The 20,227-nt window shown below is 43.8% G+C and overlaps 2 protein-coding genes across 2 annotated transcripts; both read left to right on the forward strand.

Annotated features, from left to right (window-relative positions):
* Positions 1 to 12: 12 nt before the first annotated feature.
* Positions 13 to 12,552, forward strand: LOC117427673 (serine/threonine-protein phosphatase 4 regulatory subunit 1-like). The gene is made up of 20 exons (XM_034045866.3): positions 13 to 141; positions 1,318 to 1,362; positions 2,174 to 2,303; positions 5,159 to 5,265; positions 5,787 to 5,929; positions 6,319 to 6,465; positions 6,647 to 6,754; positions 6,955 to 7,020; positions 7,276 to 7,434; positions 7,659 to 7,765; positions 7,980 to 8,410; positions 8,787 to 9,046; positions 9,141 to 9,233; positions 9,342 to 9,527; positions 9,993 to 10,154; positions 10,336 to 10,436; positions 10,576 to 10,696; positions 10,847 to 10,981; positions 11,329 to 11,470; positions 11,717 to 12,552. The coding sequence occupies exons 1-20, from the start codon at positions 135 to 137 to the stop codon at positions 11,860 to 11,862; spliced, it is 2,796 nt and encodes a 931-aa protein (XP_033901757.2). The 5' UTR covers positions 13 to 134; the 3' UTR covers positions 11,863 to 12,552.
* Positions 12,553 to 14,785: 2,233 nt separating this feature from the next.
* Positions 14,786 to 19,724, forward strand: LOC117427880 (ankyrin repeat domain-containing protein 60-like). Its single transcript, XM_034908339.2, has 4 exons — positions 14,786 to 15,333; positions 17,009 to 17,139; positions 17,464 to 17,632; positions 18,453 to 19,724. Exons 2-4 carry the CDS (start codon positions 17,098 to 17,100, stop codon positions 18,830 to 18,832), a joined length of 591 nt encoding a protein of 196 aa, XP_034764230.2. The 5' UTR covers positions 14,786 to 15,333; positions 17,009 to 17,097; the 3' UTR covers positions 18,833 to 19,724.
* Positions 19,725 to 20,227: the final 503 nt, after the last annotated feature.

Consider the following 20,227-nt stretch of genomic DNA (forward strand, 5'->3'; position numbering starts at 1 on the left):
AGGTAAACGACTCTTAATTATAGCCAAGTCTTACGTATTTTAATTTATAATTTAAAAAACCCCACAAACCCTGTTTAGGAAACGGTTTCAGGAAGTGGTTTTTGCTCTCTGCCCCGTTCAGTGTTCAATTCAAGATGGCAGGTAAAGACATTTAATCGCTTTTAAAGTTTATTTCGCTGTGATTAAAACTCTTAACCTATATATATATATATATCTCCGTACTTGCATTTTACATTCAGCAGGAAATGTTTAGATAGGCGACGTTTGAGTAATTAATATGTGTTGTTTACAATTGCAAGTGAACAATGTATTACTGAATAGAAACATCACTGAATAACAAGGTCTCCTTGACACTAGCGGTATGCTGTGGTGATATTGCACAGGGTTGGTATTGTTTGCAGTCGCTAGTGTTTCTTTGCGATGTTTGTGCTTGTAGTTCGTGTTGTGGAGGCGCTGATTTGATCGTATTGTATTCACAGCACTGTCTGTAGGTCGGGTCATGTTTTGAAACGGCGGTGTGTTTCCGAGCGCCCATTCAAACATAATTACACACCCGTGTTTAAATCGTATCCGGTCACAACTGCTCTTAAAAGTGTCTGTCAATTAAATACAATGTTCTGAGCATGTGGATGTTTGTTCTTGAGCTGAACGTTTAATAATAATAGGTGTATACAAAGTCAAGCTAGATGGTACAGTAACTGTATTGGGGGGGCAGGCCGTTCTAGTTCTAGTAAACGAGTGCGATAAGACACTGATTCCGTTTGCACCGATTTTGGTAAATTTCTGTGTGTCTCATCCAGTTGTGTAATTGTAAAAGAGCAGGTATTGTGTGAGTGCTGCTACCGGCCAGTCCAATCGACTCGACTGTGTTTTAATAACTCACTACCGCGTATCGTACGCTGTGCGTCATTACCGGTATGTATATCACGTGGTCTGCATTCCTGAAGTTCCTTGCTTGCGCAACGCGTTACCCAGGTGTGCAGGTGTGCAGGTGTGCAGGTGTGCAGGTATGCAGGTATGCAGGTGTGCAGGTGTGCAGGTAGGAAGCCGGAGTCTGTCTGAAACGGAGTTGTGTATTGAGGTAACGCGTTCGGGTTTGACTGTTATTAATATAGCACCGTTTAAACCTTTTTATTTATTTGTATTTAGAAACGATTACATAAATGTATGTAATGTCAGTGAAATTGCAGTAAAAGTTCAGATGACACGCCAATTCAGGTGTTGAGTGTCATCTGCAGTATTTCCCGGTAGATGTTTGATGCATTATTACCATGAATTCGTTTCTTTCTTTCATCTATGTATGTATCTTTTCTTTAGGGCTTTCTTTATACTTTGAAGACGGTCATGATGATTTGGATGATTGTAAGTTTTTTTTTTATTTTTTTTTATTCATAGGCATGTTTAGTCAGTAATGTTTTCTGTTCATTCAGATCTGTTACCCCCCTATGCAAATACTGTTAAGCAAAGATACCTCTTACTGTAGTGATTTGGTAAGGGTATTGATTTAGTTTATCAGCATTATTCGAGTGATAGGTGCAATTTGAATGGTGGCTTGCTACATCAAACTGTTCATTAAAGTTCCTCTACCAGTCATGCAATACAAAACATATAGATGCTTCTGCCATCAGAAGAGAAACTATCTGGAACACCACATCCCAGTAAACGTGCAGCTTGTGAGGGTGAAGCTGGGATACTGAAACAAATGAAACTAAAGCAGGCTGTACACGGTGAAAAGAAAATATAGAGCCAACTAGACTAAGAAGGTAAAACCGAATCTGAATCGAAATAATAGGATTAAGAATGAACTGAAAGCATTGTCTCCCTGCAGCTTGATGAGCACGAGTGGGGTTTTCTAAACATGAATAGCAATAATAATAATAATAATAATGATAAATCTTCATGTCCACATCTATCAACAGAATTGTTTAATATGTCTAGAGGCTTGTGGTAAAGGATACAGTGTACTGTATCAGCCGATGGTGTCTATTTTAAACAGTGTCAGATAGAAATAGCTGACGTTTTCTCCCAGGTTTAATTAACAGCACTGAATACACTCATTTGACTGTAATTTACTGAGGTTTGAAGGAGGGGGCATACATTCAAATAAACCTGTATGTGTTAATTCCATATTGCAGCCAGATATTCACTGTATTTCATCTTTTTTGAACCGCAGTTGGATTTGATGACTATGGTACAGAGTGTGATGGGATTCGGATAACTGCTTTTCTGGATGCTGGGCAGGACAATCTAACACCACTGGGCCGTCTGGAAAAATATGCCTTCAGCGAGAATGTGTTCAACAGGTAAGGTGAAGGGTTGTATTGATCAGTGTGGCTGCTGTGCATACTCAGAAGGGTTGTATTGATCAGTATGGCTGCTGTGCATATTCAGAAGGGTTGTATTGATCAGTATGGCTGCTGTGCATATTCAGAAGGGTTGTATTGATCAGTGTGGCTGCTGTGCATACTCAGAGGGGTTGTATTGATCAGTGTGGCTGCTGTGCATACTCAGAAGGGTTGTATTGATCAGTGTGGCTGCTGTGCATATTCAGAAGGGTTGTATTGATCAGTATGGCTGCTGTGCATATTCAGAAGGGTTGTATTGATCAGTGTGGCTGCTGTGCATACTCAGAAGGGTTGTATTGATCAGTATGGCTGCTGTGCATATTCAGAAGGGTTGTATTGATCAGTATGGCTGCTGTGCATATTCAGAAGGGTTGTATTGATCAGTGTGGCTGCTGTGCATATTCAGAAGGGTTGTATTGATCAGTGTGGCTGCTGTGCATACTCAGAAGGGTTGTATTGATCAGTATGGCTGCTGTGCATATTCAGAAGGGTTGTATTGATCAGTATGGCTGCTGTGCATATTCAGAAGGGTTGTATTGATCAGTGTGGCTGCTGTGCATACTCAGAGGGGTTGTATTGATCAGTGTGGCTGCTGTGCATACTCAGTCTCTGAAGAGCTATAAAGGGTTACTTGCAAGCAACAGTGGAACTTTGATCCACTGGGTAAAAATTGAACATGCAACTCCTATCATAGACTTTTACTGCTTCAGTCGTGGTTCATTGTGTCAGCACTTTAAACTTGTTAATTGAAATATGCAAAAGCAGAATTTTTAAACTGCATGGCAATCGGTGTTTCAGCCTTGTGAAAGTGAGCTTCACTGATACGATTTGACAAGGTCTCATGAGTGGGATTTTCTGGCATTTACGAACAAGACTGGGGAAGTCATGTGCCAATAAAATACCAGGATCGGTAAAAGCTATGCAAACTGCAGTTATGTAAGATTGACAAGGGCATACCATTTTAAATTACATTGCCTGCTACGTATCAATAAGCCAAAAGAAAAACTACTGTGCAATGTAATATAATGACCATACATAAAAGCAGTACTGAAACACTGATGTCTGACATGCGCTAGTGTTGATAAAGGATACCGGGGGGATTTTTATACCTCGGCACTAAACTGAAATTGTTTTGTTTTTACTGTTCAAGAAGGATTTCCAGATTTAGTTTTTTTTGTTCAGAGTGTGGAGGTCATTTTTTTTGCCACACAAGTAGCTATGCAAAATGTGTGTTGGACAAGACACAAGCTAGCACAAGCATGAAAGACATCTACAGTCTGTCCCTCCTCTATAATATTCTGCAAGGAGAACATGAAACCATTGACTAAGAGGAACAGCCACTTCACTAGCTGAGTGACAAAAAAAACGAAAGAAGCTGCTGCAATGGCTTGTGTGACCACCGGTGTCACTGTTGCGCCGTATCTTGACAATTTTCCAAATCCAGGAAAACCAATGTACTGTATTGGATTTCCTGGACATGCTCAGTCAGCTTGTTTTTGTTGTTCTGATGCATGAAAAGCATCTCCTCGTCTCCCAGCAAGATCTTGTTTAATGTAGTGTATGGAAAGTGCTCTTCATTTTGAAGGCTTTTGCATGCTAGCCCATGCTTTGAAAAGCGTGTTCATCGAATGCTCAGCTGTTAATATACCTACACCCTAATTGTTGCCAGTCGGAATTAAGATATATATATATATTAGCAAAAACTGGTCCAGAAAGCGCAAATGACAGCCCTTGTAACTGGGCCAGTTATTGTGCTGATTGAATCAGACCCATGCCTTTAATGAGGAACAACTGCGCCACTTCATGTGTCTGGTGTGGGGCATTGCTTGGATTATATTAGGAGAGAAGACACAGCCCCAGCATGCTTTGCCAAGCACCAGGACTCCAAGCAGAATGCTTCTCTTTACTGAGGCTGGTGGTTTTCAAATGAATGTGCATGTTTGATGTGGTTTTGATGCTTTTCCTGAAGCCAAAGCTGTAACTGCTTAATGATACCTGTGGAAAACGCCAGGAGGCCCCCGCAGTTCTTCATCTGGAAAGAAAGAGTTGTTTGTATAATTATACGCTGTTAAGTGAAGTAGCAGTTTCTTCTGGAACGTTTTTTTACACCGCGCGGTACAGAAGGAATGTGACGCTCGCGGCCTTCAGTTCTGTTAGGAATTCGCTCTCTGGAACAGCTTAGAGTTTTTATGTTAGCGCACCAGTTAGACACACATGTGGCACAAATTCTCTTTTCACTGCTTTCTCTTCCTTCTTCTAGTGCCAAAATGCAGTACCTTTTGTTATTGTATTATTCCTAACCCTTGAAAATGTATTAAAACAACAAGATTATCTTAAATAAGGAAAGATACATTTAGAAAGAACAGCTATATTTTTAAATAACTAAGACACTAAACAAAAGCCCTTTTTAAAAAAAAAAAAAAAAAAAACTTACCAGGGGCAATGTTTAGATCTGCTGTTGTTGGTGATTTCAGTAGAGCCCAGTTATCTTTTAAGGACTGGTACGTAATTGTATACCTCTTTGAAGTTATGAAGGGACAACCCGTAATGAACCACATGTAAACCAGCTGCCCCTCAGCCTCGCACTGCCAGGCAAAAACAACAGGCAAAAAGATAGCAGATCAGAAACTTCATCAGCAGCAGCAGCAGAGCTGAAAGTGTGGCGCTGCAGTCAGCTCTGTGCTGACTCAAGGAAACCCTTGCACGCTAATAAAAGGTTTGAATAGTACTGGGCTGTTTCACTACCTCCTTGTTGGCTGAGCGCACAGAGTTCAGGAGCTGACTCTGACTCAAGTGCTGCTTGTGCTCCGCAGGCAGATCGTGGCGAGGGGGTTGCTGGATGTCTTGCGGGAGTTCAGCGACAATGAAAATGATTTCCTCACAGTCATGGAGACTGTTGCCAGGATGTCAGAAGATGGAGGTATGTGTGGAGCGCATGAGAGCTGGGATACCTGTGTGCGGATTTCATTTGAACCTTTTCAGCACCAGGTCACTTTCTGGAAAGACTCCAGCAGCTAAACTTTTAGTGTCTTAAACTGAAAATTAAAATTATAGATTACACTAGTTATTCTGGATTTTATTTTTTTATACATTTTTTATAAATAACGTACATGCAATCTTATAATCCAGACATATTCTCAAATATATAATCTAAACCCACACCCCAATACCGTCAGTGATGATTATTATCTAATAGGGATAGGAACAAACGTTACTTTTTTTTTTTTTTTTTTGAAGTCACTGTAGTAAGACAACAGTAATATGCATTACAAATCTGTTTTTGTAATGAATTTATAAATGGGCCCCACATTTTAATATTGGTCTGCATTGTTGAATAGGTAAACATCCACACTTTTATGGATTTGATTGTCGTTGTCATTTTATTAGCAGATGGAAACGCGAGACACTCTTGTGTGTTTGTTTTTTGTTTTGTGATTCCAGAGCCAACAGTGCGGGCTGAAGTGATGGAGCAGGTTCCCAATATCGCCATGTTTCTCCATGAGAGGAGACCCAACTTCCCAGCGGCTTTCTCCAGGTACCTGGTACCTATTGTGGTGAGGTACCTGACCGACCCAAACAACCAGGTGAGGAGATCTACCTTCACGTGTCTGCCGTGCAGCAAATCACTATAGACCTGGGTCGGGGGTCAATTCCTGTCTTTCAGTTCCAGTTCCTTTTAAAAATCAGTTCCAATTCCTTTTTAATCAATTCCAACGCATCATTGCTCAAGTATGCAATCGGCAGCATTCTGTTAAAACAAGCTTATCGCAGTGGCAGCGCTGTTTGTCAATTAAGTTGGCTTCAAATGAAAGCAGTTGAACAATCGCAACAATTATGTCTCTAAAATATCAATTCAAATTGATTTTAATTGAACCCAGCCCTGCTGATCAGGGTCTGTCCTGTGGCTCCGTGCCCCTGGTAGATCCTTGACTAGAGCTGGAAAGCAAGCCTGTTTTCTTTTGTGAATCTGCAGGTGAGAAAGACGAGTCAAGCTGCGCTGCTGGTTCTGCTGGAGCAGGGTCTGATCAGCAAGAACGATGTTGAGAGCAAGGTGTGCCCTGTCCTGCTGGACCTCACCACACCGAACAGCGACGACGACTACAAGATAGAGGCCGTGGCAGTGCGTACTGTATTCCGCTTGACTTGTATTGTGCTGTTTTGTTTGATTTTTGAGGTTTTAAGGTAACTGATTAAACAATAAAGATTGAGTATTATCTACCAGAGGAGTACAGCTTGTAGTCTTGTAATTTGAGGAGCTCTGGTTCTAATCGTTTTCTGTATGTTTTGTGTTTTTTTTCTAGATAATGTGTAAATTGGTCTCGATGTTAACCAAGGACACCGTGGAACATCTGCTTCTGCATCGATTCTGCGATCTGTGCAGCGACGGAAGGTTGTTCCAAGTTCGTAAGGTAAGAGATCCTACAACATTTCATGCAAGGAGCATTTACTCTTCTGAATTCAATATGAAACAGGCTTTGTGTCTATGTGCTCATAACAAAATAGCAACGTTCTCATTTTAAATTCATTCAGCCCCAGTCTCTGTAAGTTGCGTGCATTTTGTTGTAAAGTGTGTTTTGCACCCTGTGAGTACTTGCTTCTTTCTTAATAGGTATGTGCGGCTAATTTTGGGGACTTCTGCAGTATTGTTGGACAGGATGCCACAGAAAAACATTTGGTAAGTGTGTATAAAACTGGCGTGCATGTGGTGCATTGTTGTTGGAGCTAAGCAGGCAGTGCTGTCCAGGACTGCTGTAGTGCAGACAGTTTCAGCAGAGGCTTTCTCTTTCACTGGTGAATCCGAGATGGAAGCCGTCCAGAGTCCAAGGGTTTCATTTTACAATCTGTTTGATCTTTTGTACTTTTCAAGCCTTGTTTCCTTATTTAAATAATAAGAAAGACGTTTAACATTTGTGTGCATTTTTTCTTTCAGATTGCTAAATTCTTTGAGCTGTGCTCGGACAGCGTGTGGGGTATACGCAAGGCGTGTGCAGAGTGCTTCATGACCGTGTCCAACTCCACCTGCCCTGAGGTCCGGCGGACTAAACTGTCCCCTCTCTTCATCAGCCTCATCAGCGATCCCTCCAGATGGGTAAGATCATACAAATATAGGCTGTTTCATATTTCCAAAACGATGTTCGTTAAGTGGACAGTGTTTTGTTATTTCGTAAATTTAAAAGGTGGGAGTGGTGGTTGTAGATTCATTTAAAATACCAATATTGGGGTGCCAGAATGCACACAGCATGGAATCAATCGTGGTAGGAAAATTGTTTTGTTTTTCGAGTGATAGAAAACATTTCGTTTTTTCAATTGTAGGTCCGCCAGGCTGCTTTCCAGTCCCTCGGTCGGTTTATTTCCACGTTTGCGAATCCCGCAGGCGCAGGGCTGTACTTCAAAGAAGACAAGTGTACTCCAGCAGGGAGGTAAGCAGCCTCTTGCAAACACCTTGTGTTTCTCAATACAGGGGAGTGTGATTGTACAGTATACTAATTGAAACACTGCTCCTGTTATTGGTTTATTTTACTGAGTTCCTTTCGATCTGCTCTTAAGTTTACATCATCTAAGAGTATGGATGGATCCCTTTCTTTTTGATATGCTCTGTGGCGTTTAATTACTAGTACTGGTTTTGCTTTTCAGGTCTGAAATCGCTGTTGAGGGCTCCACCTGCAGAGAACAAGACAAGAATCGCTGTGAAGTCTGGAAAGATGCACCCACTGCAGGCAGTGAGGCTGCACAGATCACCCCTAGCAACTGCACTGAAGAGTGGGGTGCTCAGCCAGCATCGCCCGCCCCCTGCAAAGCAGAGGAGCAGCGCTGTCTTCCAGCTGCCAGCGAGAACAGCAACAACAGTGCAGAAGCGTCTCCGGAGAGCAGCGAGGACACCTACAACTCCTTTAACTACTGGAGACCTCCGCTCCCAGACATCAGCCAGGACCTGGAGCTGCTGCAGCCCCAAGCCAAGGGGGAGAGGGAATCCGTCTGGAGCTCCGAGGGACCAGCTACCCGCAGAGAAATCCAGAAAGCTCTGGAGAGTTTGCAGCCTCACATGGATGACCCCGACGTGCAAGGTAATGATGAGAAGGAGGGCTCAGGGCACCTTCGCGATCTTCTCTGACGCCGCCTGTGTCTCGGTGGGCTGGCCTGACTCTCAATAAAGTGCTCTGTAAGTAAATGCCATGTGCGCATCATAAGACCTCGGGTCTCGGGCAGTTTAGCTGCCGGGTGATGCTTTGGATTTTTTTTAGCAATCAATGAGCTCTCTCTTTAAGTTGTGCAAAAAAACAATCCTATTATATAATGGCCTTTTTTATCATAATGGTTTTTTTTTTGGTTTTTTTTTGTTACCCTTTGCAGACCCCAGTTTGTGTTTGTCGATTCTCTGTGTGTTCATTTTCTGCAGTGTGCTACAGCTTGTATTTGAACCCTTCCTGTTGACTTTTACAGCACAGGTACAAGTCCTCTCCGCTGCCCTTAAAGCAGCCCAGCTGGACGCACACTCTGAAGAGGAGCTGCCAGAGGCTAGTCAGGATTCCTGTGGTACAACACAGCAGCAGCAGGAGCAGCAGGAGCAGCATGAGACTCCATTGCTAGCCTCCCCCTCAGATGGTGTGGACCCTTCAGACAGTGAAGCCCCACCAGTTTCAAACGTGGGTGTTGAGCCCCCTGTGAAGAAACCTCCCCTTGATTATGACCCTTATGATAATGTGAGTTCACTGAATGATGGGATGCAGTTCACAGTGGCTGTTCAGTGGAGAAATGCATATTCTTACATGAAATCCTTTCCTTTTCTTGCCACAGAGGATGATGCCCCAGCTGATTGAGAATGTGCAAGAGCTGCACATGGAGCAGGACCCTGATCTGCTGTTTGAAGAAGAGACATCCAAGCTTCAGGTGAGTTTCAGCACATTGGGAAATGACACATCCCAGCTGGTGCATGCCACTTGATTTAAAAAAAAAAAAAAAAAAAGTTTCAAATCTCCTTTCCTTTCCCTTGCTCAGAATGTCATCCCGCAGCAGCTGTTGGACCAGTACCTGTCAATGACAGACCCTGCCCGAGCCCAGACTGTGGACACTGAAATAGCCAAACACTGTGCCTTCAGCCTGCCAGGCGTGGCACTGACCCTGGGCCGACAGAACTGGCACTGCCTGAAGGATACCTACGAGACCCTGGCTACCGATGTGCAGGTACATTGCAGCCAGAAGTGATCAGCAGGAACCCTCTGAACCGTGCTGGATCTTAACACAGCTGTCTTTTGCCTTTGTGAAAACCAACCTCTCCCACAGTACCGGAGAGCCTCTTTCGTGTCTTTTTAGAGTCTCTCTTATCTTTTAAACTTTACAGAAATGTCAGGATTGTTCCTAGTTGTGTTATTTAAACCGGTATTTAAACATTTTAGATAATTGATCCCGTTACCTATATTGCTTCATAGTCAGGGGGTTTTAAACGAGAGCTATACTGAAGACTTTGATACAGATGTTTGTCAAAGAATTGTAATCCAATATAGTACTAACTTCTATAAACGTGCAATCACTGTCCGCTACGAAAGTGCATACATATGTGTAATAATGTTGCAGTGCCTCCTTACTGAGGGAATAATGCCATGAAAGTCCCCACGGTTTTCATAATGTGCTTGAATCGTTCCTTCGTAGTGGAAAGTGCGTCGAACCCTGGCCTTCTCAATCCACGAGCTGGCTGTGATTCTGGGAGAGCAGCTGACAGCTGCAGATCTCCTACCCATCTTCAACGGTTTCCTGAAAGACCTGGATGAGGTGCGGATCGGAGTCTTGAAACACCTCTACGATTTCCTCAAGGTAAGAGAAGCTGCTTTGTTACAATGCTAATGAACATGCACTCTGTGTGTGAGCGATATTGTAATAATGAAACTCTGTAATAAGCTGTAAGTTCTATTGATTTTTGTGGTTGGGATGCAAGCAAGCCAGGTGTGAATGCTTGCTTGTTTTTGGTGTTCATTTTCACTGGTTTGATTTCCAGCTGCTTCATGCTGATAAGAGGAGGGAGTACCTGTTCCAGCTGCAGGAGTTCATGGTGACTGATAACAGCCGCAACTGGAGGTTCAGATACGAGCTGGCAGAGTGAGGCAAACGATAGTTCTTTTCTGTTTATTTGATTTTTCTGCGACAGTGGTGCGATATGCAGTTTATGTAAGCTTTGAGCAGGGTTCCATTTTTTTGCATTGTGTCTTCATGTATTTTCTGTTCTGTGTTTTAACAGGCAGCTGATCCTGATCGTTGAGCTGTACAGCCACAATGACATATACGACTATCTGAGGCAAATTGCACTGACGCTGTGCTCTGATAAAGTCTCTGAAGTCCGATGGATCTCTTACAGGCTGGTAGGAGAGCTTTCTGTTATCGTTCTTGTTGTTTTAAATCTGCACGTTTCTCAAGTCTTGTAAATCTGTATGATCCAAAGCAGAAACCCATTCCTAAAGGGTGCAACGACTCCTCCCTTGTTAAATGTTGTCAAAACTGTTCTCTGACAGGTGGTGGAGATCTTGAGGAAGTTCTACATGAATGGGGCCAATGACCTGGGCTTGAACTTTCTCAATGAGCTCATAATGAGATTCTGCCATTGCCCCAAGTGGGTGGGAAGACAAGCTTTTGCCTTCATCTGTCAGGTGAGCCCCATGACAACTTTCACCATGTTCAGTAACTTGAACAAAAACCTGTATTGCATTCGACATTGTAATCACTGCTAGGCATCTGAACTCAATTTTAAAGTTCCTAGCCCTAGTGTAACAAATGTAAGACTCTTATTTGAGTGTGTAAACTCTGAATACTTGTAAGACAATGAAGGAAATACTTCCACGTGCTAACTACATCTTCTAGTGCAGCAAGTGATTGGACAGACTGGACAGTGGAGGAATCTGTCGTGATTTTAAGGGTAGCACTGTTCTGAATGTGGTGATAGAAACACTGCTGCTGCTGCTGCTGCTGCTCATCATCTCTCTTGTCTCGACTGCAGGCTGTGGTAGAAGAGGATTGCATGCCCATGGGCCAGTTTGCTCAGCACTTACTCCCCAGTCTTATTGCGCTGTCTGCAGACCCTGTGGCTAACGTCCGAGTGCTTGTAGCCAAGGCTTTGCGGCAGACTGTACTGGAGAAAGGTAAATACGCATGCAAAGGCAGCACTTCTAATATGTGAATTGTTAATGTATTCAACATCTGCTGTATTCGTAGAAGGCTTGCGTCCTCCTTGCATGCAGGTCGCATTGGCAATGAAAATGAAAAGAAAATTGTAAGCAAAGCAGGCTTACAATTTGAGCACGCTGGCCGACCACGTTTTATAACCAGAGCCGATTCCCTTGTGGTTTTAACTCCCAACACGTGCTCTCTTGTTTTGTGTTCCCCAGCGTACTTCAAGGATGCAGGTTGCCCCCATCAGGAGACTGTTGAAGAGACTGTGATAGCCCTGCAGGCTGACCGGGACAGGGATGTCCGGTTTTTCGCTAGTTTGGACCCATCAGTAAGCACAGAGGACACTGCTGCCTTAATTTAATGACACATCAATGGAGAAAAAAAACAAACAAATAGTACTCTGGAGCGAAGCCAGCACACAGTCTGAACATGCCACAGCGCTCGTGTGCCCTCTGCGCCCCAAAGGTGACAAGTTCAGAAGCCAGCACTGTGACTCGGGTGGGGTTGAGTTCATCCCGGGCTGTGTTCAGCAGGAGGGCTCCTCTCCTGTGGGACGGGGGTAGCAGTGGTCTGCCGCGCAGAGGTGAAAACCAATGCACACAGTATATATATTATATAGTAAAGTCTGTTGGAGAAGACGACACGGTAACCGCCGATGCTATTTCAGTAAATGGTGCTGCTCAGAAAGTGGGATTGCCTGATGTATTACAGTATAAGCATTTAATATAAAAAGAGTATTTATAAATAGTTTCAATGGTTTTCTTTTAAGCTTACTGTAATATATATTTTTTTATTTATGTTCTTTTATTTTTAGAAGAAAAGAAATAGATGTTTTAAAAAGAAAAGAAAGCAAACACTCAGGGCTCCACACAGTTCAGTTGCCCGTACATGACCAGGACATGTCTCGCTCTGTTCTCAAGTCACAGGACTTTTCGTAGCTGACACTGTGCTTGTCTCCTTTTCCTGTAACAGCTGCAGGACTTGAGCTTCAGCTGCAGTTCCCTACCGCCGTTGTGTGCAAATGGGCTTCTAAAACAGGAGACCACTGACCCACAAAATGTATTTAGGAGGTAGGCTAAGTATGATGTCGAGCAGATTAAACCCACAGCCACTCAGTCCAGCTCCATATATAACCACTACATGGTTTGGGTCGATTTCTTCCTGCTGTAAAACCACAGACACACATTTGTGTTTTTTTGTGCAAGTTAAAGGCTGCTCTGCCTTCAGCTGTGGAAGTAGAAAGCACTACGGTTTACTAAAGCGATCCATGCAGGAACCATACTGCCATGCTTTAAGTGTGATATTTAGAATAGCAGTGCCTTCACAGCCACCAAGAGGGCATTAGAGTACAACAATATATATATATATACACAGATACTGTGTTGGGTTTGTTATTCGGGGTGTGCCCGATGCCATCTGGCATTATGTTGGGATCGCAAATGGAGAAAACAGAGAAGTCTGAATCTGGGATATGCCCCCATGATTCAACCCATACAGGAGCTTGAAGTGGGCGTGGAGCTCTGTGAAGGGAGGAAAGGGCAGGCTGAACTGTACTGTCAGATAGCTGTGCAAAGAGCAGAACCCAGTAAACCCTGCTGGAGGATGGGAGAGGCACAGTGTGGTGGACTGTTCAATAGCCCAGCAAACAGACGAAAGGATGCGTTTGAGCCGGGGTGCTTGTGATGGGAGAGCAGCGGAACAAGACAGGTTGCAGGAGCAGCTTCGTGGGTAACGGGTGGACCAGTCAGTCTGGCTGAGTCAGCAGCAGTGTGGTTTCCCAGTGCCTGTCCATCTGATGATCCCTGCAGGACCAGCTTCACAGGTGGACAGGCACCTGAGGTTTGTCTCTGTTCCACGTCTGGGGCCGCACGTACTATGGCCAGTAGAGGGGGTGGGTAGTATTGGGGACTGTTGCACGTTTATTTAAAGGATTTTTCTATTTATTTTTCTTTGTAAAGGAAGGTTGGTGTATTGTGGGAGCATTGTGTATCGCCTTCAGCAAGCACTGGGTTGCATGTAGCGAGCGGGTAGATCTCAGTTAGAAGGGGCAGTTCTAAAGCCTGTGGGTTCATGTTTTCAGACCTCTGTTCATCTCATTCACAGATCACAATGTCGGAATGAGGCTAAGTCTCAGCAGTGTTTATTTGTCAGGGTCTCTGAACTTTTTAATGTTATAGAAATGTTTATAAATATTTTATGCAGAGTTTAATTTGTTTTTCTAAATGTACCTTGTTTATTGATTTTAAAATACTTTGTATACTAACTTTGCAGTTTTCAAAGCATTTAAAAATAATTGTCAATTTTTAACTTGATACATCTTTTTTTTAATTATAATTTTCTGTATTATTTTGATTAGCCTTCAATAAACATAAGTTTGGTAATGTCTGTGGAGGAAAATGTAGATTCAAAAATGTAATTACACAGGAAAGTGGGAAATGTTTATGCACAAGTAAATCATTTAAAATATTGAAACCACGTTTACCAATCACCAACAGTACACATTTTAATTAAAATCTTTTGCTGAAAATGAAATCTGATGGTTTTTATTTTTACTAATCCCTTCTATATAATAAATGCAGCCCCTCGTGCCACATCTGTAAAGATAATAACTGTAATAATGATATATTAGTCCAGTTCGTTCTCCTAATTGTTTAGGATTGAGAAGAGAAAAGGTAAGTACAAGATCCACAGAATGAAGGAGTTTGAAGAATCAAGTGAAGTATTAGGAAGCAACTGGACTTGTTTGCAGGCTTTGGAAGATCTGAATATTGCAAATTGAAATGTCTGAATGCATGCCAAGCCAAAATATCTTCCACTAAAGAACACGAGGACTGTAGCATATTACTGGTGCTAATAACAGCACAGCAAAGGAAGTGGATTTTATCAATAGTAAAATATGTTTCATGGGAATAGAGGCATTGCTACATTTGGAACAGGTGTACCAACAGACAAGATCTGGGGAGGGAAAAAAAACAACTTTATATACTTTTAAATAGAACGCATCAAAGTGTCATGTTTAATATTTTCAAGTAAATATGGGCACAGTTGAAAAATTATTAGAAAGTGGGGGAAAACAGGCGGATTTAACTAAACTAATTCATAATAAAGTAATTACTGTACGTTGCAAAAGCGTAAGTAAAAACTCGTGGAGTTTACAAGAACACTAAAGAAAGGGAAAACATTTGAACAGGTTAGCGCTTAACTGAACTACAGAACCATGCATCCAAAAAGAACGTGCATCTTCTGCCCCTCCAGTTACCACCTCCAGCAGAATAATAAACGCTGCATACATTATCTATATAAACTGGAGCCTGTCCTAATAAGTGTTGCAATCGGTTAGTATTTCAGATGCAAATCACTCCACTTTCGAATCACAGGCACGCTATTGTGTGTGTTCCAGTTCCTAACTCCTGATTCCACGAGTCGATTTGGAAGTGTGTGTGCGTGCTCGTTTCCTAGGAGCTTTGCATTCCAAACAGAGGATAAAGAAAGGTGTGCGGTGAGCTCCATGAGTTGCACGGTTTCTCAGCTTTACTTATTTGGTATTTGTTCGGTATAAATGAAGCTGTTTTAGTGCAATACGATGACAAGCCTTGCAGCATCAACCAGGATATCGATCAGCAGAGGCTGCAGAAGGCGAGTGAGGAGGAAGTCGGGTAAGACCGGCCCGAGCCCCCAGCAGTACAGTCTGTATACGAGATTCCAGGATACCGGGGAGTTGTTTAAAGTACCCCACTGTCGCGGCCAGACGCTTATAGGGGAGCTCAAAGACTCCCTGGAGCTGGTGGCCGGCATCCCCTCCAATTTGCAAAGGCTTTCCACCTGGACGAAGGTAATTCACTGCACATGATTAAATACTATTAAAAGAAAAAAAAATGCAAAATCTGCAACTGTTTAAGAGCGGAAAAACAATTAGAAAGGTCCTAATTAAGCAAACGATCAGTTCAATGAAGGGTCTAGTTCAGTAACTGGGAGCTCGGTTGGAATGAAAACCAGCAGACACTGGGGGTCCCAGCACCCGGGATGGGAAGCGCTGCTCCGGGCGATCATGTCGGGTACTGTCAGCTCACACATGCCAGCTCCCGGGGACTTCATCCTGGAGAAGACACTCGATTTGAGACCTGCTGCCAAGCAGAAGCCGGATTGGCACGCCTTGTTCGCCCGGTCCAACGTGAACAGTAGCTGGTGTTGAGACTTGCTTTAATTATTATTCTTAGCAGACCCCCTTATCCAGGGCGACTTACAATTGTCACAAGATATCACATTATTTTTACATACAATTACCCATTTATACAGTTGGGTTTTTACTGGAGCAATCTAGGTAAAGTACCTTGCTCAAGCGTACAGCAGCAGTGTCCCCCACCTGGGATTGAACCCATGACCCTCCGGTCCAGTCCAGAGCCCTAACCACTACTCCACACTGCTGCCCTTTAAGACGCGTTCACGCTTTTGCCAGCTGGTCCCCATAATTCCGGGACATACAGACGCCCTTTTCTAAACGGCAAATGAATTGATTTTATTGAGCGTGTGTAGTCAGTATGAATTGCGTGAACTGTCTCTAAAGGAATTGAATTGTTTCGCTAACGAGTTACCTAAACTATCACACACACCTGTCCGTACGGATCGCTTCCATCAATCAGACCTATACAGCCTGCTGATTTGCTGTATTTGTCTGATTGGGGCGGGACTGTGTGAAACAGGAAGGAGTATTAAAAAAATAGACCCTAAACGACACAATGTTTAACAAGAAAGAGTGCGGGTTATATAATATAGCTATCTATCTATCTATCTAGATAGACAGATAGACAGATAGATAGATAGATTATGAGGCCAATTTTACAAGCCTCGTCCACACACGTACGCGCGTTCGTTATGATGTAGCTAAGGTGACCTGATTTCATTAAACTGAGACAGTATGGAAATATTGTGAATAACTTCCATCGTCCAAGCTACGGGGAAGATCCAGGGTTTGTATTTTCACTTTGGCCATGTTAGATCGAATATTGGAAGTGAATGCAAAACTTTTTTTTTTGTGAATAAATTGTGTTATTGTCTTTGTAATTTTAATTTCTACACAAGTATAGTTATTACATTACACAGTATCAATTCAATAGTATACAACTGGACTGCTCGACTGATGCTGCTGTGTGTGATGTGAGCGGTGACTTGGTACCTGTCCTCTGGGTGCGGGGTAATTCACACAGCATTGACTGCGCAGGTGAGGCATGGTGTGTCGAGTTGGGAGAGTCATAATCGCAGGACAAATGACCAAATACTTCGTGTTGACTCTTGTTTCCCTGGCAACCAGTGTACACTTCTTCTTAATCACCGTTATTATTTTACTTGTGCGCTTTCAGAACCCCGGGATCACCCGCCCCACGCCCCGACCCGCCCCGACACGCCCCGACAAGTCACCTATATTTCCATGAACAAAGTTACGCTTTCTCCTACGCGGGTCGGGTCTTGCAGTTTTTAACATTACCTCTCTCTCTCTCTCTCGACTCGAGGCGACCTGCCGAACAGCTCCACGGTGTGTTTCAATGACATCGTCCCGGGAGCGGTGATTACACTGCGGGTGTGGCACTATGACGGCTGGATGAGGCTGGTGAAGGCGGCGGTGGAGGGAGATGTTGAAAAGGTATCTTACCTCATATCATCATTAGACCTGCAGCACCTGCCAACGCAGAATGGCTCAATCGTGCTCTCAATACAGCTAAATACAGTGTGGGAGAAAAAAGTGAAGCTGAACTCTTGGGGGGTGGGTGAGGTGACCTTGACACACAGAAGTCTGTTCTTGGGTGTGAACAGACTTCTGTTACAGTACAGTATCCTTGCCACAGTGACTCAGGGACAGCCTACATTTTAAGAATGTATTATTTGTTCTAAAAAATTAAATATATATATATATATTTTTTATGAAAAGTCACCCAAATTGTTTTAATTTTCTGTTTCTGCCTGACAGCTGAAGGCTGCGGGAGTGACAGCAGCGGACTGTTCGTATTCCACTCCTAACTCGTTGCGAATGAACGCGGTGCAGAGAGCTGTGTGGGTCTCTCAGAGGGCGTCCTGCGCTCTGTACATCAGCGCACACAGAGGACACCACGGAGCAGTGTGCTTCCTCCTGCAGAACGGTACCAGACTGGCTTCCTCCAAGCAACGATTGAGGCCCTCCGCGTCCAGGGAGGGTCCTTAAGGGCCCCGCTGTCGCTGGCAGTTCGGATTACCATCTGGCTCCATGTTCACTGGGACAGTTTGAGAGAGTTGAGGCTTTTCAACCCGTCTCAGGTACTTTTCATGTACAGATGAACCCGTTTTATATCACCTCACTTAATATCATACCCTGTTTATTATCACGATTTTTGAAAAAGCACTCGCCATGCATCATAGGTCCTTTGAGAAATGACGGCTGCACGGCAATCGTGATATAAAGCAGGTTCATCTGTATTTCTTTTTTTTAAGAGTAAACTACACTTACCAGAATGCATTGGGGTGGGAGTTAAAAAGCCTGAGCTGTCCCAAACTGCCCCGGTGAGCATGAACTCGCATGGTAACCCTAACTGGCAGCGGCAATATCAGCTCCCCGATGGGAGCACCCTTCAGGGGTTGTGGGAGCAGTTCAGTCTCCCCGATGGGAGCACCCTTCAGGGGTTGTGGGAGCAGTTCAGTCTCCCCGATGGGAGCACCCTTCAGGGGTTGTGGGAGCAGTTCAGTCTCCTTGATGCTTCCAGGAGAGAAGTTCCTCATTTCACTTCATGTCACTAACGACCTGTTCCAGATTCGAACCCAGAGCTGAAAGACTAGGGTGTTCAACCACCTGGTCCCCCTGATTAGGTTTATTGTTTTTTCTCCCTTTCTATGTGAACTTCGCACTGGATCAGAATCTCCGTCCTGCCACCTCGTGCTGGGAAACCCCTGCCCGCTGCTAACTTTGCTATCTCGTTTCTTTTTCAGGTGCCGACGTGAGACTCAAGACTCCTCTGGGCCTGACTGCCCTCCACGTTGCAGCAGCCTGGGGCCGCAGCCAGTGCATCGACGAGCTCCTCAAGCACGGGGCCGATATCTTCAGTGAGGACCGGCAGGGGGCGACGGCGATGGACTATGCTGCCCGGCATGGCCAGAAGACCAGCATACGACAGCTGCACATGTTCAAGTGGAAGCTGAGATCATCCGCAGGAAGAACCAAGAGCCTTCCAGACCCGGAAGAGTACTCTGAGAACCAGAAGAACCAGAAGAGCCCGGAAGAGCGCTCTGAGAACCAGAAGAACCAGAAGAGCCCGGAAGAGCGCTCTGAGAACCAGAAGAGCCCAGAAGAGCCCAGAAGAGCGCTCTGAAAACCAGAAGAACCAGAAGAGCCCGGAAGAGCGCTCTGAGAACCAGAAGAACCAGAAGAGCCCAGAAGAGCGCTCTGAGAACCAGAAGAGCCCAGAAGAGCGCTCTGAGAACCAGAAGAACCAGAAGAGCCCGGAAGAGCGCTCTGAGAACCAGAAGAACCAGAAGAGCCTGTGCACCTTTCCAAAGAAGCGCTTCGGCATTCTGAAAAGCATCCCCGCTTGAAACACAAGTCAATACAACTCACAAATTACAGGCAAATCAATGACATGCACGTGGCAGGATCCCGCTACACACAACAGCACCTCTGCTGGGACAGCTGTTGCGTGGTCATTCTGAGCCAGCTGTTGCGTGGTCATTCTTAGCCAGCTGTTGCGTGGTCATTCTGGGGGGGGGGTATTCAGAGCCGTGTGTATTAAGCATGCTTGAGCATCGATTCATGCATGTCCAGTCTGCATATTCAATGCCAGGCCTGTCTCAGTCTGTGGTGAGCACACAGCGTAGTGACCCAGTGTGGGGGGAGGGCACAGACTGTGTTGTTGAAGACTCACCTGGACTTTTCATTAACATGACAGGGCTCTTCTGCATTATTTCAATACAGGGCTGTAGGATTTATAATGCATGATGTCTCTGAATGTCCCCTAATTGTTTCCAGCCGTGTATTTTAATTTCTTTCATTTTTTTATATCTGTATTCCACTGACTGGTTTATCTTTTTGCTGTGTTTTTTTTACAGAAAGTATTAATAATACACATTTTAAACCCCCAGGGATACAGTAAATGGGGGAAAATGGAAGAAAAAACCACTTATGTCATTTATGTCTAAATAAATAAATACCAGCAATACGCAATGGCTCCTTCTTTTTATGTTTCCATTCTGGCAGTGTGTCGCACTGAAAACTTATCCTGATTCTTTGATCTGTATTTCTGTTCACATTTTCTGAGATTTTGTTTGGTATCTATGTTTAAAATATTTGATTAAATACATTAGACCTGAGTGTTGCGTTTCTTTTGTGCATCAGTGTACATCATTTTCTAAAAAGAAATAAATACAAAATAAAGTTTAGTTTGAAGCAGCAGTGTGGAGTAGTGGTTAGGGCTCTGGACTCTTGACCGGAGGGTTGTGGGTTCAATCCTTGGTAGGGGACACTGCTGCTGTACTCTTGAGCAAGGTACTTTACCTAAAATTGCTCCAGTAAAAACCCAACTGTATAAATGGGTAATTGTATGTAAAAATAATATGATATCTTGTAACAATTGTAAGTTGCCCTGGATAAGGGCGTCTACTAAGAAATAAATAATAATAATAATAATAAAGTGAAGCTGATAAACGAAGTTAGGTAGAGAAATGTTTTGGGCTCGTGCCTTCATCAGTACCAGCACACTGGTGAAAGCTGT

This window comes from Acipenser ruthenus, chromosome 29 (genome assembly GCF_902713425.1).
Source record: "Acipenser ruthenus chromosome 29, fAciRut3.2 maternal haplotype, whole genome shotgun sequence".
NCBI classification, from domain to species: Eukaryota; Metazoa; Chordata; class Actinopteri; order Acipenseriformes; family Acipenseridae; genus Acipenser; species Acipenser ruthenus.

Coding starts and splice junctions, on each gene's coding strand:
- LOC117427673 (XM_034045866.3), top strand. Junction 1,363..2,173: donor TCATGATGATTTGGATGATT/GTAAGTTTTTTT, acceptor TTTGAACCGCAG/TTGGATTTGATGACTATGGT. Junction 10,697..10,846: donor GATGGATCTCTTACAGGCTG/GTAGGAGAGCTT, acceptor GTTCTCTGACAG/GTGGTGGAGATCTTGAGGAA.
- LOC117427880 (XM_034908339.2), top strand. CDS start 17,098: ATGAGGCTGGTGAAGGCGGCGGTGGAGGGAGATGTTGAAAAG. Junction 17,140..17,463: donor TGGAGGGAGATGTTGAAAAG/GTATCTTACCTC, acceptor TCTGCCTGACAG/CTGAAGGCTGCGGGAGTGAC. Junction 17,633..18,452: donor GTGCTTCCTCCTGCAGAACG/GTACCAGACTGG, acceptor TTTCTTTTTCAG/GTGCCGACGTGAGACTCAAG.